This window comes from Oryctolagus cuniculus, chromosome 2 (assembly GCF_964237555.1).
Source record: "Oryctolagus cuniculus chromosome 2, mOryCun1.1, whole genome shotgun sequence".
NCBI lineage: Eukaryota > Metazoa > Chordata > Mammalia > Lagomorpha > Leporidae > Oryctolagus > Oryctolagus cuniculus.
Window position 1 is genome coordinate 102378773 of NC_091433.1, and position 18264 is coordinate 102397036.

Here is an 18264-nt window from a genome sequence, read left to right on the forward strand (position 1 = left end):
GAAGAGCCTTGAACTCTATGGTGAACAAAAGTGGATTTCTATTTTTAGGTCCCTGGTTGTCATTAAAATTTCTTGAGCCTGAGAATATGATTTGTTCCCTCTTCTGCTAGGAGAGGACATAGGAGAGGAAGGGAATAAGAACAGAAAGGATGGAGGAGGAATAAAAAAACAAGTCTTAATAAAACCTATACTAAAGGATTCCACAAAGGAGAAGCCATTGAGATGGGGGGAAAGACCATTTGAATGGAAAGCCTTTCAAGTCAGGGTAGCCCAAATGAATGAATGAATGAATGAAAACAATTAATAGACAGTGTCAAGGGTTATAGAGGGGTCAAAGCTCAAAAATTAAAAGCAGATTTTGTATTTGAGGGTGGAAAGATCAGAGTGTGACTTGTTCCAGGCCCCACCCACTTCTTGGAACAGGCTTGCATTTCTGTATTTTATGAGCACTAATTACTAGTCCTTCTAAAATGCAGGAGTATGTTTTTGAAAAATGTATGCTTTGAAAAATTAAATTCATTTCCTTGGCATTTCAAACTCAGGAAAGAAATTTCTGGACAAACATATTGCGGCCATGTTTTAGGTCCTACAGGGCACTTATGTAATGAAAAGGCATTTGTTTAATAAAAGAGCCTCATAACCCTTTCCTGATGTTTATTGTTCTTTTCGAATTCAGAATACTGGACTTGAATAGAAAATAGAGGATGGGTGTACCTAACATTATGGGTTGCCTTCATGGAAGCTCTTTGGGTTAAAAAAAAAAACAAACAAACAAACAAAAAAAAAAAAAAAAAAAAAACAAAAAAAAAAAAACAAAGTCATCCCAAATAGTTTGGCCAAAATATTGAGAACATAGAAAAATGGCACCTGCTGGGAGCCAGCAGCAGGACAAACAACTGGGCATCTTAAGGGGAGAAACAGAAGGGGGGAAGGTGGAGCTGAAGATGCTGAGTCCAACCCTACAGGGGCACGCGGGGTCTGAGCCTGGCTGCCTGTGCTGTCAGCTCCACTCTCACTGCATTGAAGCTGCTTTCTCTACTTTTGTTTAGTGCTGTCCAAAGATGGCTCAGGGCTCACATTCTTTCTACTTCAAGCACCTTAAGAGAGAGTCTTAGTCCATCTGGTCTGTTAGTCTTAGTCCATCTGGTCTGGAGACTAGAAGCCCAAGATCAAGACACTGGCAGATGAGTTGTCTGGTGACAATCCTGATTCACAGATAGCCGTCTTCTTGCTGTGTTCTCCTGGTGGAAGGGATGAGGGAACTCTCTGAAGTCTCTGTCATAAGGGCACTAATCCCTTATGAAATCCCTTATCCACTGTCATACTTAGTCTTCTTTCAAGGCTGCATGCCCCGATACCATCACATTGGAGATTAGATTTCAACATTTGTATTTCAGGAAAATACAAGCATTCAGTCTACTTCAGATGATTACTTGCATTTCAAGACATCAATCCTTAGTTCAAGGGAGAAAATCTGAGCAGCCTACGTTGAGTCAGAAAATCACGCAAGTAATTCCATAAAATCAATGGCAGTAGGTGGAGCCCAGCTCAAGGCCCAAGTTGGCCTGACTCTGCCATAATTGCCCACTACATGTGTGTTGCTAAAAAGCTGTTAATAAGTCACATGTAGGCACATTGAGTTTTATTTAAAATGCACTACAATAATTAACACACATATAGCTATATTTATGTTAAAAGTTGTTTTCACGTGTTATTATCATTAGCGACTGCAATAACCCCCCCAAGGTGGTCGATATAATCTGTTGCACAGATGAGAACGTGAAGCTCTCAGAGGATGGATGAATGAATGACTTCTCATGGTGTGAGTGATTCCCTGTAGCCGTAAACATTAAAGAAAGCAGTATGCAGAGCTGTAAGCACTGAATGTTCAAAAGAGTTAGGCACTGACTCAGTGGCTATATCCAAACACAGGAAAAGATGAGTGGACAAGCCAGATCACACATGGGGATACTAAATGAACTAGAAAGAAAGTGAAAACTGAAGGCGCTCAGTGAAGGGAGCACCAGGGGCTAAGGCAGGTGAAGAAGGTGGCCCCAAGGAGTCACATTCAATTGGCCCTTGAAGAAGGTATGCTACACAGATCAGATGCAAGACAAAAAAAAAAAATGAGCAATGAGCAAGCACATGAAGTCTGACTCAGAAGCATAATTAGCCTAAGGTTTTAGCTTGTGTTTTTGAATACACACACCTGCAAACACATGAGGGGATTCTCCAAAAAATCAAATTAAATGTACACTGTGAGAAAACTATGCGTGAATTTCAAAAAATTTTAGCACCAAAGTAAACATTCTGTAGGGACATTTTGAAGCACCCTCATGTATACACACATGTACAAATACATACATATATATATATATATATATATACAGACACACATATATATATATAATACACACACACCAGTATTTCCATAAGCTCTTTGAAGTACCCTTGAATATATATGCACATGGGATGTGGGGAGGAAGTCATCATTGAACCAAATCTTATTTGGTGCAAGAGTTTTTCCATATAAGTGAGATATTCTCAGCCAACTTCAGCTTAGGTTCCAAAACATTTTCAGTTAAAATCATTTTAGATTGAAATATTTTGAAAATGAGATAATCCCTATAAAGCATGTAGCACTCAATAAATGTTAGTTATTTTGTATTTTTCCATAAAGTGTATTAGTAAGGCTCTGCCTTAGAAATCAGAGTAAATGGAGTATAATTTTATTACTCTCAAAGGCCAATGTTCATCATAAATATCAATTATTTAATGGAGCTATGAGCCTAGGGATATTTTGAAAGTGGCAATGACTAGAAACATTGGGTTGTTTGTTCCTGCATTAAAAAGCCCCCAAATGCAAGGCATGGTTAATGCTGAGGCTGCTAGTCAACCTGGCTGTTCCCCATGCCCTTCCCCAAGCTGTCAAACTGTCATTTCGCAAAGTTGTCACTATGCTTGCATAACGAGCAGCAGAGGTGAGGGAGAGGAAAATCTTCCATCTACTGCTTCACTCCTCAAACACTCACAACAGCCAGGGCTGTTGCAGGCTGAAGCCAGCATCTGAGAATTCCATCTAGGTCTCACATTTTTCAGGCAGACTCAAGTACTTGGGCCTTACCAGATGCATTAGCAGGAAAGTGGATTGGAAACAGAACAATAGGGACTTGAACCAGTACCCTGATATGGGATACAGGCACTGAAAGTGGGATACAGGCACTGAAAGTAGTAACATACTATGTCACTATACCAGCCCCATTTCTATCTCTCTATAATTTTTTATTTCTAGTTGTCTATTAGCTGAGATATAGGGCTCTTTAAATCTTACAACTATGTTCTGACATTGAGCAATGTATTTGCCCTACCTTAGCTTCATAGGTTTCCTATTTGTCTGTAAAACTTTAAGTCTCCAGCTCTAAAACCTTTGAGTCTATTAGACACTTGAATAACACTCGAAGTGAGAGGGGCTTTGGGTTTCATTTTTTGTATTTTTGTTAGTATTGTAGAAAAATTATCATTGACCAACTTCTTGAAGATAAAAAAGTTAAACTATTTATTTATTAGATATTCAAAGCAAAGAAAAATGGCAGCAAAAATTACTGATCTATAGAGACATGTTCTAATGATGGCAGTGCCTTAGAAAAGACCCAGAACTGTTTAGAATCAAATATGAATTAGATAGATTCTTTCTCTACTAATGGGCATAGAACCTGCCTGTGAGAAAGCCAACTGGGACAGTAATGGAAGTTAAGCATTGGATAGAAGGGAGAACTCAGATGCAGAAGGAAGAGCAGCAGATTTGGGGCCAGAGCTCTGAGCAAATGTGAGGTCTTAAGCTGGTCATATAACATGCCTACATCCCAATTTCTCTCTATGTAAATCTGGAACACCATACTGGCTTCATTGGATGGTTGTAGGGATTAAAAAGAATATCTGTATTAGTTTTCTAGGGCTACCACAACAAGTAGCACAGGCTAGGTGCGGCTGTGGGGGACTTAAACAACACTCCTAGAGGCTAGAGGTCTGAGGGCTCTGCTTGGTGTGCACATGACCATCTTCTTACTATGATCTCCCATGGTCTTTTCTTTCTGTAAGTGGGTATCTTCTTAGGTGTTCATATTTCCTTTCTATAAGATCACCAGTCATATTGAATTGGGTTCCTACCATTTTGGCCTCATTTCACAATAGCTACCTCTTTATGTCCTATCTCCAAATACAGTCACATTCTAAGGAGTTGGAGATTAGGTCTTTGGTATGTGAATTTGGGGGAATATGATTCATCCCATAATATGATCCATGAAAATGCTTTGCAAATTTCCTACATATGGAAGGCATGGCTGCTACATCCCTGGGGGTGTACTATGACAGCTGTGCCATAGTGGGCAGAAAACAAATCAGGGCCGAAAACAAATTGCTCTTCACAAATAGTAACACTGCTAGGTGGACATTTGCATCCAACACCTGGATTTATGGCTGTGTCGTTTCAATGACTGTTCATGAGTATCTGCTCTGCATGTCAGGCACCAAGCTAGGGATGTTATCTGGTGTGTCTACTCCACAGGGAATGAGTCAGGACATAGAACAAAGCACTTTTGCTGCTTGTCCTTGTCCTGAGCACTTCCTGTGCAGAGGGCTCTGGGCATCCTCACATACATTTGCTCCTTAATATTCTCACAGGTCTTTGAAGGCTCAGAAACATACAATAAATTTGCCAAAGCCATAGCACTGACAGGGTTTGAACTCAGGCTTTCTATGTTGAAGTCAACATTTTTCTCCTTAAAGCCATGGAAGCTACACTGAGGGGATAAAAAGAACCAAAGTTACAGAACTAAGGACCATTGTGCACACATGTCAGCTGGTTATTTTATCTCTTTTTTTAAAGGTTTATTTGTTTATTTGAAAGTAGAGTTACACCGAGAGAGGAGAGGCAGAGAGAGAGAGAGAGAGAGAGAGAGAGAGAAGAGAGGTCTTCCATCCGATGGTTCACTCCCCAATTGGCCACAGTGGCGCTGATCTGAAGCAAGGAACCAGGAGCTTCTTCTGGGTCTCCCACATGGGTATAGGGGCTCAAGGACTTGGGCCCATCTTCTACTGCTTTCCCAGGCCATAGCAGAGAACTGGATCGGAAGTGGAGCAGCTGGGTCTTGAACTAGCACCCATATGGGATGCTGGCGCTTCAGGCAAGGGCGTTAACCTGCTGCGCCACAGCGCCAGCCCCAGCAGCTGGTTATTTTCTCATGCAAACCCTGTTCGGGTTTTAGGAGTAACTAGGGGTTTTGCTCCATAGATTGTCACAGTTAACACAATACATAGCGAACATAAGCTACAGCAAAACCAAGCCTTTGGGTAGAATCACTGCACTACTGAACAAACAAATAAGTAAAAGTAATTTGACACTAGAAGGGGGTACAGAATTGCTAAATTTTGAACTATTCTAGGGAACTGGAACAAAAGATTCACAAAGAACACTACAGATCTATCCCTAATGAAGATACTCAAGTAGCATCACTCTTTCTCACTCTGAACTGTAACCCCCTCACGTCAGGCTGAAATTGCCTTTTTGACTTTTCTATACAAGGGAAGGATAAGATCGCTCCAAATTTCAACTCCCAACCGGAATGTCAAACCCAATTTATTTTCTCCTACCTCCAAAAGATAGCTTTGGTTGCAAGAAGTACTGAAAGCATTAGGTAAAATCAGGACTTCCTCGGCATCTACCAGCAGCTTCCCCGTGCAGTGGAGCATGAGCAACAGTTTCTACATCCTCAGGGAAATGTTTAGCAGAGAGCTGGATCAGAAGTGGAGCAGCAGCCTGATACAGGAACCAGGCAAAGTATAAGACATGGAAATTCTTAAGCCTGCTTTGAACAACCAGATTCTGATGAATTGCCAAAATAAACGAAGACAGGTCACTAGTTAAAGTCCTGGAATCAAGAAGATCTTAGCAAGCAAGATCATCTGATCTATGGAGACCACACCAAGAGATAACTATGTCTTCACCTGGGCTAAATCACTTTATTGGACAAGTGGGGGAAAAAAACTCTCTCCTTAATTCAAAGCCATGTTGGTCAATGGGCAAATTTTATGGCATATGAACTATATCTCAATAAAGTTATTTTTAAAAAGTCATTGGCGCACACACACACATGTGCAGGCACACTTATAAACCTGGGAAGACTGTAGTGGCAATAACAGTATAACTTAGGGATCTTCCCAAATCTGCTTCTAAAACATAGCAACTAACCGTAAAACAAACAAAACCCTACAGAAAGCATTTACAACAAAACGAGAGGCAAGGCAGCCAAATACAGAGCAGGAGGAGACCCTCAAACAGCCCCAGCACCTGCATGTGACCAGGAGCCTCTGTGTAAAAGGAAACAGCGGGGAGTTAGATGCAGTTACTGCTGCTTTTAGAAACATATTCCGGGGGGAAAAAAGCTACCTGTGCTTTAGTGTGCACGCCTTGTGTCACACTGCTACAGCCCCCCGCCTTCATCCCCTTATTTTAGCCAGATCATGTCCTTTAATTAAAAAACAAATTTAAAAACTCTAAACTCATCTTCTGAGAAAGTCTTTTCCCATGAATCCTTCCAAATTCATGCCCTCCGTGGGAAGGCTTGGGACAGCCGCATCCAGTTCTCAAACACCTCGTGTTCCCTGACCTGATCTCTTGAGATTCTGTTTCTCTGGTTGCACCTGTCCAACAAGGTGAGTCGTTCCTCCCTAGGATTTTCTCCTTAGGATCACCCCACAGTGACCATGACACATGACCTAGGGCGCCACAGGAAGACAGTGCCGAAACCAGCTCAGCAAAGTGCCAGACGGAGGCCAGCGGTGGTCCACAGTGAGGGCCAAGGCCGGCCGCGGCCAGGGCAGGGGCTGCAGGGCCTCGAGATGTCCCCGGGACCGCGGTGGGAACCGAGCCGCGAGCCCCAGGGTTCGCGCCTCGCAACCTCGCTCGTTGGGAACGTGCGCTTTAACGAACATTGCTCGCTTCGCCTCTGGCCAAGTTGACAGTGAATCGAAAGCTCCTAGAGCCTCGGACCTTACCACGCTCAGCTGCGCCTCATGGGCAGTTACCTGAGCAAGCCTGGCCCGCCACAGCCGGCCCGCGCCCAGGAGAGCCGGGACCTGCGGGAGAAGCCCAGCCGCTGCCCAGCTGCCCGCTCCCCGCCGCCTACCGCCCCTGCCCATCGCGTGCAACACGTTCACCCTGCTCTCCCCGCTCCTCCTCTTCGCCGGCGCCCCAGGAGGCCTTCCTCCCGGGACCGTGGGGCTCTGCCAGACTGCTTCGTAATAACACCTCGAAGGCGCTATGCGACCCAGCAGGCCCAGTACTCGCTCGTGGGCGTGCTTCCCACCGTGTGCTGGGATGGTTGTCCCAAGAAGGCTGTGCTCTCTGCTCGAAATTCCAAGATGGTGTGCGGCGGTCCAGGCACCGTGAGAATAGCGCCTCCTGACAGCAAGCTGATGGGTTCCCCGGTGCCAGCGCAGGCCACCCACTCGGTGCTGCCCTTGCCGTCCGCTAAGGCTGCAGTCCCGAAGGCCAGTGGACTGAATGCCCTCCAAGAGAGGAAGAAAAGAGTCAAGGGCAAGGAAGACCCGGTATTCCTGGATGGCCTGCAGAGTAAGAGAAGGTGCCATGACAGCAATGGCAGTGGACACCCCACAGCGGCGCCCCAGGTGGCCAATGGAGCCCTTGCTGCTGGGGTGCCTAAGCCTGGGTCTCTGAAGAGAGGTCTCAGTTCCCAAAACTCGCATGACCCCTCGATAAAAAGACCTTGCCCCTCTGCCTTGGCAGCCACGTACACGGGAGGCATCCCCAGCTCCCGCCGCAACGCCATCACCAGCTCCTACAGTTCCACCCAAGGCCTCTCGCAGCCGCACAAGAGGAGTGGGCCCTCTTCATCCTCCTCCTCCAGCTCCGCCTCCTCCCACCCGCAGATGCCAAAGAGGCCCGAGAAGAAAACAAGGCAACAGCAGCTGCGCGCTCCTTGCGGTTTGGTGCCTCCCAAGGCTTCTCAGGGGGGAAGGGTTGCAGAGCCACCCAAGAGTAAGACAGAAAAGAGATGGAAGTCCCCATCTCCCCCTGACGTCTCCAGTAGGCGCAAACGCAAGATTCAGCTGCTGCCCTGCAGGCGAGGGGAGCCGCTGGCCTTGCCTCCTGCGCCGCAGCTCGGCTACCCCATCAGTGCGGAAGAATACGACAAGGAAAAGAGAGCGGCGTTCCAACGGCTCAACAGGCTCTTGGAAGACAAGACTGATGCTGCCCTGAGCTCCGTCGCCAAGAAGCTGCCTGCCGCCCAGCCGCGGGTTAAGTCAACCCTGTCTGCTGCTGGGAGTGCTTTCCCAACCGCCACTCTGTCGGCTTCCAGCACCAAGAAGACACAGAAGTCTTCGGGCCCCCCAGCCTTCCCGGAATCCGCAGGAGTGGCAAGGGCAGTGGCCCCTTTGCCTGCAAAGACACTGGCCCCTTTGCCTGCAAAGACACCTGACCTTCTAGCTCCTGTCGGCGCATCTCAGCCAGCGATCTTTCCAGGTACATTTTCAGACTCCAAAGCCCCAGCCCCTTTCCCGGGGCTGATCCCCATTTCTGCCATGACACTAGTCCCTGATACCAGGAAGTCCCCTCCAGCTCCTCAGGCGGAGACATCTGCCAAAAGCCCCACCTCCACCTCCCAGCCCCGGCCACCCTGCCAAGCAACCTGGGGGGCCTACTGAGCTCGCTCGCTCTCTCTCTCTCTCTCTCTCTCTCTCTCTCCTCTCCCCTGCAGCTCCAGCTGGGACCTCAGCATCCTCCAAGTTCAAGTCCAAGGTGGTAGCCTCCGCTGAAAGTGGGAGTGAAGGCCCCTTGCTGTCTGGCCGTGCAACCACAGTGTCTTCCAGGACCACTGGCACTTCCTCCCTAACTGTCACGCCCAACTGTGGCATCCCAGGGCCACCTGCACCTGTCATGCCCTTGGCCACTCCCCACTCCTTCAAGCACAACATGGCTGCAGCCCCAACCCGCCCTGTCTTTGCTGGGCAAGCTTCTGCCACCTCCTCTGTGGCTTGTGTCACCACAGCCAGTACCACCACAGACTCGGCTTTGAAGCCTGCTTTTGGCTTTGGAGGCAGGGGTGTGCCTAGCACCCAGAGCAATGCGACTGGCACCACTGCCTCCACTACAGCAGAGGCTTTCCTCTTCGGGGCTCCCCCTGCCTCAGGAGCCAGCTTTGCCCCAACTGAGGGCTCCACAGTCCAGTTTGGCAAGCCTCCTGCCATGCCAGCCTCAGCCACAGTCACCACCTTTGGCCAGTCCTCCTCCAGAGCTGCCCAGTTGGCCACTAGCAGCACTGTCCGCTTTGGTGGTTTGGGCAGCACCCTCACAACCTCAGCTCCAGTCACCCCCAGCCAGCCTTCACTGATGTTCCCTAAAACAGCCCCTGCAGCATTCAACATGCCCTTTGGCTCAAGCACCAAGCCCCCTCTCCCATCCTACCCAGGGGCCAACCCCCAGGCCACGTGTGGGGCCGTGGATAGGCAGCAGCAGAAGGCTGGCAAGCTAGCCCTTGCCCTAAGCTTTGGCAGCTCTCTCACTTTGGGGAACACTGCAGCCCCGGCTCCGTCAGCAACACAGGCGCTGGCTCCCACTCAGCCAGCTTTGGGTAGCGCCCCCCAGTTGTCTTTGGGTGGTTTGAAATCCACAACTGCTGCCTTTAGTACCCCTGCAATCACCAAGCCAGCCTTTAGAAGTGCCACAGCGGGCTCCTCCTTGGGTGCAGTCACCCAAAGCACCAGCAGTGGGACCAGTAGCACCCCCTTCACGTTTGGGGGACCAGCGGCCCGGGTTGGCAGTGGAGGCCCCAAGCCCCGGGGGGCCACCCAAGTCACCACCTCCACTGCTGAAGTGCTTAGCTTCAGGTCTAGACAGAGTGGGACCATAGTCAATGCCACCTCCTCTGGGGGGACCTTGAGTCAGAAGAGCCTGGCTGCACCCAGCCAGGACCCAGGGGTCCTCAACGTGGCCAGCACCCGCAGCAGCAAGCCTGTAGCTGGAGGCACTTCTGCACGCACCTTTGCTCAGAACGCCCCTGCCCCAGCACTGGGCACGGCGGGTGGCAGCCTTTCCTTTGGGGTGTCCTCCACGTCTACCCACGGTCTTGCTAGAATTGGATCTTTCAGGTCAGAGGCCCCTTCCTTCTCCATTGGTGCAGCACCCAAGACCCCAGGGCCTCGGCAGCGACTGCAGGCTCGACGGCAGCAGCCTCGCAAGAAATAGTCTTTGTCCCTTGCCTCTGCCCCTGACCCTGCACCCCCACCCCTTGCCCAAAACTAGACTTGTCCCCAACTAGGAAGGCCCTTTGACCCTTGGAGTTCCATAAACTAAACCTATCCCAGATCTCTGATGTTGACCACCAAGGGAGTAGTGGCAGCCCTGGGGTCCCCTCCCCTCCTGCTGCAGGCAGATACCTCGGGGAGAGGGGCAGGCAGGAAGTAGCTGGGCAGAAGCGTGGTGCTTTTATTTGAATAGTTGCACTGGTGAGCTGGGGAGCCAAAAGAAATCCATATTTATGTTTTATTTATCCCTCACTCTTGTTTGGTGTGTAATCAACTACCTTTCTCCCTGATGGTCATCTTCATGGGAGGGCATGAGACACAGCCCACTGGGATCTCCATGAGCTTTGGATGGGACTGGGGGAACAGATTATTCCAGAAGCTTGACTTTGCATGGCTTGGCTACAAGAACTGGTTCTCTTCCCCACTAGTCCCTTTAGGGGACTGTGTCTCCCCATTCCTGGCTGCTTTGTCCCTCGCCTGTTCCTTGCTGGATTTATTCCTTTAAAGATGACCCTGAGTCCAGCTTTGCCTTGGAGACCTCAGAGGGTGCTGCTCCTGCTGACCTATTTCCTCCTGCCAGGTCACAGCCAGTGTGTCAGCTCCCTCCTTCTCTGTCAGTCTGGCCCCCTACAAAGCATGGTGGCTCCAGACTGTCAGCCTGACACATCCAGGGATGAGGCACCTCACTCTGGGAGAGAGAAACTACCAGAGAAGGCAGGCCACCCTCTGCAGCTGTCCACTGCCTCCTCACCCACCTACCCAGTGGCCTCAGCAGAGTGTCTCCCTCTTAGGCATGCTGCAGGCCTTCTGCTGTGTTACTTGGTGCTCCTGTTACTGCCCTTGGGAGTGTGGAGGATGGATGGTGTACGTGGTGGCATGCTGGTAGTGCCTGACTTAACTGCTGCGGCTTTCCCAGAGCCACGCTGGTTGAATGTGGAAGCAGTACCACTTTCCAGCTACTGGTGTTGACTCCTGAGTCTTCCCAGGAGGAAGGGACCAGGGGAAACAAAGACCTCGTCCCTCTGCTGTTTTCTCCTTGTAGGCCCTGCTTTAGGTGACAATACCCCTTCCCTTGTCCACATTAGAAAGCCCAAATTCATGGGCCATACTTTAAAATAGTGTCTTAGTTCTTTTTCTCAAACATCCCTTTCTCGCTTTCTTCCTTTGTTCCAAAACCACATAGTCCAGGCCCTAGAACCTTGCTGACACACCCAATGGGGAGAAATATGAATGTATGTGTTTGAAAAGATAAATAAACTTTTTAAAAACAAAAATGTTTTTGTATTTAAGTTTTGTTTTGTTTTGTTTTGTTTTTGACAGGCAGAGTTAGACAGTGAGAGAGAGAGAGACAGAGAGAAAGGTCTTCCTTCCGTTGGTTCACCACCCCAAATGGCCGCCATGGCCGGTGCACTGAGGCCAGCGCACTGCGCCAATCCGAAGCCAGGAGCCAGGTGCTTCTCCTGGTCTCCCATGGGGTGCAGGGCCCAAGCACTTGGGCCATCCTCCACTGCACTCCCGGGCCACAGCAGAGAGCTGGCCTGGAAGAGGTGCAACCGGGACAGAATTCGGCGCCCCCACCTGTCGCTCCCCGTCTTCGTGGAGGAATGACACAGGACCCTGTGCTGTTCTTTCGTCTGTTCGGCCCTCCCCGGGTTTGCTGCTGGTTCTTCCCGGGTTGGCTACCGTCCCTTCCACCTCCGTGGAAGGGCGGTTCCCCCTGCCACCTTCCCCACTTCCGCGGGGGAGCGGCACACCGCCGGCCGGCTCTCTCGGGGGCTGCACAGGTGTTCCTTCAGATAGATGTTCCCCTTAGATGTTCCTGGTGCATGTTGTCTCTCTCCTCCTTTATAGTCCTCTTCCACCAATCCCAACTCTACTACCCACACGCCGAGTACGCTGCTCTCCTCCAATCAGGAGCAGGTCCTACAGTTTCTTGGTTGAACTGGAGGCAGCTGTGTAGAAGCTGTTTCCCTTCTCAGCGCCATATTGTGGGAAAGCAGATGCATAGAATAAGTCTTTTTTATTTTTGTTTTGTTTTGTTTTTGTTTTTGTTTTTGTTTTTGTTTTTTTTTGACAGGCAGAGTGGACAGTGAGAGAGAGAGACAGAGAGAAAGGTCTTCCTTTGCCGTTGGTTCACCCTCCAATGGCCGCCGCGGCTGGCACGCTGCGGCCAGCGCACCGCGCTGATCCGATGGCAGGAGCCAGGAGCCAGGTGCTTTTCCTGGTCTCCCATGGGGTGCAGGACCCAAGCACCTGGGCCATCCTCCACTGCACTCCCTGGCCACAGCAGAGGGCTGGCCTGGAAGAGGGGCAACCGGGACAGAATCCGGCGCCCCGACCGGGACTAGAACCCGGTGTGCCGGCGCCGCTAGGTGGAGGATTAGCCTAGTGAGCCGCGGCGCCGGCCTAGAATAAGTCTTAATTCCAGTAACTTAGTCTAGTCCGAGTTGCTCCCCACAGATCCCCCTTTCTTTTTATTTTTTGGTGTTGATACGCGCCTGTCTTCGGTGCCCCGTGGCACACACTCTGCTCTGCTTGCTAGATTTGCCCACAGGTGCTTACAAGTCCTATCAATCAGGCAAACCGAATCCGGGTCCTCTCTTCGCCATGTTGTGAGGAGGTTTTTAGGCGCTGATGCGTGCCTGTGTTCGGTGCCCTGCAGCGCATGCTCTGCTCTGCTAGAACTGCCTGCAGGTGCTTACAAGCCCTAGCAATCAGGCAAACCGAATCCAAGCCTTCTCATTGCGGTATTGTGGGGAGACTTATTGATGTTAATTCGTGCCTGTCTTCAGTGACCTGCGGCGCATAAGCTGCTAGCCGCCCGCAGGTGCTCACCACCTACCTAATCAGGCAGACCGAATCCAAGCTCTCTCATTGCCATGTTGAGGGGAGGCCTTATTTTTCTCTATTTCTCTATCTCCGGGCATTCCTATCTCTCCCATTTTACTTCTATCTTCCAGCATTCCTATTTCTCTCATTTTACTTCTAAATTTCTGTTTCTCTTATCCCTGCGGCTTCCCGGCGCCCGCCCCGAGGCTGCTCCTCGGCGGCTTCCTGGCTCTGAGCCGCTTCAGCCCCCGCTTCTCTCATCTGCGCGGCCTCCCGGCGCCCGTCCTGCGGCGGGCTCCCGGCTCTGCGCGGCTCGGCTTCGCGCGCACACTCCGCGGTCTCCACGCCCTTCGCGCCCACACCACGGCCTTTGCCAGCCCCGCGTTCCCTATCTATTCACGCCCCGTGCTCTCTCTGCATGCGGTGGCTTCCGCGAATCACACAGCGTAGCTCACGTTTCCGCCACTGGTATTCAATCCAAGTTCCCCGGACTAACCTGGCGAATTCCAACCTGGCGGCCCACGTCTCTGACTCTGGTTCCAGATCTTCGCCTTTTGCTCCCCAGGCTGACTTGAAGAATTCCAAGCTGGCTTACGTCTCCGCCTCGGCCTGCACTCGCGGCTTCATCCTCCCTAACATTTTTCTCTACCCGGTATGTTTCCCTAAGTTTTCTTCCAACAATATTCCTCCCTCATTTCTCCTGGCCTCTCCCCACAGTCCGTATCCAAGTCTAAGTTTCTTATAGCTTTCACTTTCACTTTCAACCTGCAGTCCATATCTGAGTCTAAGTTTCTTCTTGCTTTCACTTTAAATCCTAACTTCTTTCCCACAGTCCGTATCCGAGTCTATGCCTAGGCTTTCAATAGCTTCTTCTGGCACCTTTTCCGTCCGGCTTTCCCTAGGCTCTTTGCTAGTCTCTCTCTCCGGTATTTTCCACTTCTTCCCATTTCTTCCCTCCTAAGTTTCCTATCCGTGTCATGGCACCATTATGTCGCTCCCCCTCTTCATGGAGGAACAACACTAAACCCTGCATAGGTTTCCTATCCAAGTCACGGCACCATTATGTCGCTCCCCCTCTTCATGGAGGAACGACACTAAGCCCTGCCTAGGCTTCATATCCAAGTCACGGCACCATTATGTCGCTCCCCGTCTTCGTGGAGGAATGACACAGGACCCTGTGCTGTTCTTTCGTCTGTTCGGCCCTCCCCGGGTTTGCTGCTGGTTCTTCCCGGGTTGGCTACCATCCCTTCCACCTCCGTGGAAGGGCGGTTCCCCCTGGCCACTTTCCCCACTTCCGCAGGGGAGCGGCACACCGCTGGCCGGCTCTCTGGGGGCTGCACAGGTGTTCCTTCAGATAGATGTTCCCCTTAGATGTTCCTGGTGCATGTTGTCTCTCTCCTCCTTTATAGTCCTCCTCCGCCAATCCTAACTCTGCTACCCACACGCCGAGTACGCTGCTCTCCTCCAATCAGGAGCAGGTCCTACAGTTTCTTGGTTGAACTGGAGGCAGCTGTGTAGAAGCTGTTTCCCTTCTCAGCGCCATATTGTGGGAAAGCAGATGCATAGAATAAGTCTTAATTCCAGTAACTTAGTCTAGTCTGAGTTGCTCCCCACACCCACCAGGACTAGTACCCAGTGTGCCTGCACCGTAGGCAGAGGATTAGCCTAGTGAGCTGCGACGCCGGCTGTATTTAAGTTTTTAAAAAAATAACATGTTAGATGTCGCTTACAAAGAGCAAAATTCTGGGGCCAGCACTGTGGTGCAGCGTGTTAAAGCCCTGATCTGAAGCGCTGGCATCCCATATGGGCACCGGTTCTAATCCTGGCTGCTCCTCTTCCAATCCAGCTCTCTGCTATGGCCTGGGAAAGCAGTAGAAGGTGGCCCAAGTGCTTGAGCCCCTGTACCCATATGGGAAACCCGGAAGAAGCTCCTGGCTCCTGGCTTACGATCAGTGCAGCTCCGGCCATTGCAGCCATCTGGGGAGTTAACCAGTGGATGGAAGACTTCTCTCTCTGTCTCTACCTCTCTCTGTAATTCTGTCTTCCAAATAAATATATATTTACAAAAAAAAAAAGAAATTTGGGATAATGAGTTGGATATATCTGAGTACTTCAAAAGGGTTGTGGAGAGATGGAATTAAAAGATAAGCTTGGGGCTAGCGCTGTGGCGCAGCAGGTCAACTCCCTGGCCTGAAGTGCTGGCATTCCATATGGGCACCGGTTCGAGACCCGGCTGCTCCACTTTGGATCCAGCTCTCTGCTATGGCCTGGAAAAGCAGTAGAAGATGCCCCAAGTCCTTGAGACCCTGTACCTGTGTGGGAGATCCAGAAGAAGCTCCTAGATCCTGGTTTTGGAATATCTCAGCTCCGGCCATTGCAGCCATCTGGGGAGTAAACCAACGGATGGAAGCCCTCTCTCTCTGTCTCTACCTCTCTCTCTAACTCTTTCAAATAAATAAATCTTTAAAAAAAAAAAAGAGAAAAATTCTCACTGAAGAAAACCAAGATGTTCTTTCTAGCTAATCCTGAGGAGAGCATTGCACAATGCACAGTAGACTGCCACCAGGTTTCCTTTATCTAAATAGAGATTTGCCATTTTTAATTGAATAGTTTTTTCCACGTGTGTGAAAGCTAGGTTCGGAAGCACATTTTCAGTAGCCTATTCTGAACATCATGGATACTTGGGCTAAAGGAAAGAGCAGAGCAGGATGTTACGCCAACCTGCATAACCAAACTCATTGTATGAGGCTGTCCTCCCAAGTAAAGGGAAGTAGATAACAGTGAGTAACGACTGAAGCACTAATAACAGTGGCTAGGAAACAAAGCATCCTTTCCAAAGAGACTACCAAAGATTGGTTATCAACACTGTTTTTGCAAGCCTTTAGAGTTTTTACTCTTAAAATTGGTATCACTAGGCAACCACGTAATTATAGGGCTTAAATAAATCAGGCTTCTGAGGCTGGCATTGTGGCATGGCGGGTAAAGGCGTTGCCTGCAAAGCTGGCATCCCATATGGGTGCCAGTTCGTGTCCTGGCTGCTCCACTTCTGATCCAGCTCCCTGCTAATGGCCTGAGACAGCAACAGAAGATGACCAAAGTACTTAGGGCTCTGCACCCATGCGAGAATCCCAGAAGAAGCTCCTGGCTCCTGTCTTCAACCCTGGCTGTTGCAACCATTTGGAAAGTGAACTAGCAGATGGAAGATCTTGTGCGTGTGTGTATGTGTGTGTGTGTCTCCCCCTCCCCCCATAACTCTGCCTCTCAAATAGACAAAACTTTAAACAAATTAATAGAACTTCTAATAACAGATTTTTAGCAGATGATGATGATTCAAAGCAAAGAATCTTCCTCTAAACTTATTAATCACCATTTCAAAAGCAGACTTTGTAAATCACACTGTTGGATGTGTGATGTTGCTTTTTCCTTCACTGAAACAAACTGAACTACTCAACACACCCTAGAGAAATCACACTGCTTAATGAAAATTTCACAGACTAACAAATTGAAAAAGTGATTTGCCTGTGCAACGCACTTTTCTGGTGTCAGATGGCCAGTAAGTATTCATTGAGCATGCACAGCTGCAGTTGGCATGTACACTAAAGACCAGAATTGATTGTCTGCTCACTGGGAACCTTGCCCCAACAGAGAATGTACCCCCAGCATATTGATGCTGCCTCTGCTCTGCTCCTCACTAACAAACATGTAGTTTGGCACAGAGGTCTTTGTATGATCCTCTTGTAAATATTCCAAGTTCTACAGAGCTTGGAACTAAACATTTCAAAAATCAGTAGTCACACAAGAGTGATACCCTCCAGTGGTTTTCATCCACTGCCAGCAAAATCCTTGTTTGATGCTCTGGGTTTTGCCAGCAAGATAGGCAGGAAGGTTTGGTTTAGGAAAGCTACTGTGAGGTCAGCAATGGCCTTGAAAGGCCTCAAATCCATACCACCTGGTTGATGAGGTTTGCTGATAAAAAACTAACTCAGGAAGCCGGCATTTAGCCTAAAGGTTAGGATCTTGTGCCCCACAATGGAGTACCTGTCCCAGCTCCAGCTCCCAATCCTAATTTCCTAAGGCAGACCCTGGTAGGCAGCAGGGATGGCTCAAGTAATTGAATTCCTGCCACCCACCTAGGAGGCCTGGATTGCGTTTCAAGTTCCTGGCTCCTGGTTTCCAACCACTTAGGGAAAAAAACCCAAACCCTAGTAGGAAATAGAGGGCAACAGCAAAAACTCTCTCACACATCAAACAACACCGTCATGGGATTGGTCGTCTCTGGCCCAGCACTCCTGGGCTCTGTCACCAATTTTCTCGCTTAGTCCCTTTCACTCCTAGGATCATCCCTTGGAGTTCCAGCTGGCCTGTGGGGGTTCCACATATGCTGTAGGCTTTCAGCTCCCTCAGTCCATCAATTATTTGATGTGTCCCTATTGTGCTGAGTGAAACACTGCCTCACAATCAACACTAGCACTAAGAATGCTCACCCCCAGTCACGTGTGGGCATCTGTGGGGAGGAAAGGTATTCTTTCACTCCTTGATGTCATCTCTTTGGTTGTCCAAGGATAATACAGTCAGCCCTCCCTATCCATGGGTTCCATATCCAGGAATTCAAACAACTGTGGATTAAAAACATTTGAAAAAACTGCATCTGAACTGAATATGTACAGATTTGTTTCCTTATCATTATACCTTGAAGAATACAGTGCAACAAGTATTTACACAGCACGTAACTTGTGTTAGGTATCAAGGGTCAACTAGGGAGGGATGTGCATGGATTCTATGCGTTTTACACAAGTGCCTAGAGCATCTGTGGATTTTGGTATTTCTGGGGTCCCTGGAACTACCCTCTTCAGGAACAAATGTATACCCGCAACACTCTGAATACAATGTATGACATACCCCTCCCCATACCTGTCAGACCCATCCTGTCCACCTGCAGAGAGGAGCACAGAGAGCCCAACAATGTTACTGGATTCTCCTGCTGCCTCCTGCCCACCCGCGCCCTCCATCACAGTCCCCTGACCTAAGGCTCTGGCTGGGTCTCTGCTCAGAGGGAAGTTGCCTTGGGGGAAAAGAAGACAGAAGTGAAGAGGTGAGAAAATCCCCTGCATT

General features: G+C 49.4%; 1 protein-coding gene across 1 annotated transcript; it reads left to right on the plus strand.

The window, feature by feature from the left end:
* The first annotated feature begins 6964 nt into the window (after positions 1-6964).
* Positions 6965-11597, plus strand: LOC100339460 (nuclear envelope pore membrane protein POM 121C). The gene is made up of 2 exons (XM_008254679.4): positions 6965-8542; positions 8778-11597. Exons 1-2 carry the CDS (start codon positions 7072-7074, stop codon positions 10262-10264), a joined length of 2958 nt encoding a protein of 985 aa, XP_008252901.4. The 5' UTR covers positions 6965-7071; the 3' UTR covers positions 10265-11597.
* Positions 11598-18264: the final 6667 nt, after the last annotated feature.

Excerpts from the sequence above, each read along its gene's own strand:
- LOC100339460 (XM_008254679.4), top strand. The coding sequence starts at position 7,072 with ATGGGCAGTTACCTGAGCAAGCCTGGCCCGCCACAGCCGGCCCGCGCC. Across the intron at positions 8,543-8,777 it reads TCAGCCAGCGATCTTTCCAG|CTCCAGCTGGGACCTCAGCA; the intron begins GTACATTTTCAG and ends TCTCCCCTGCAG.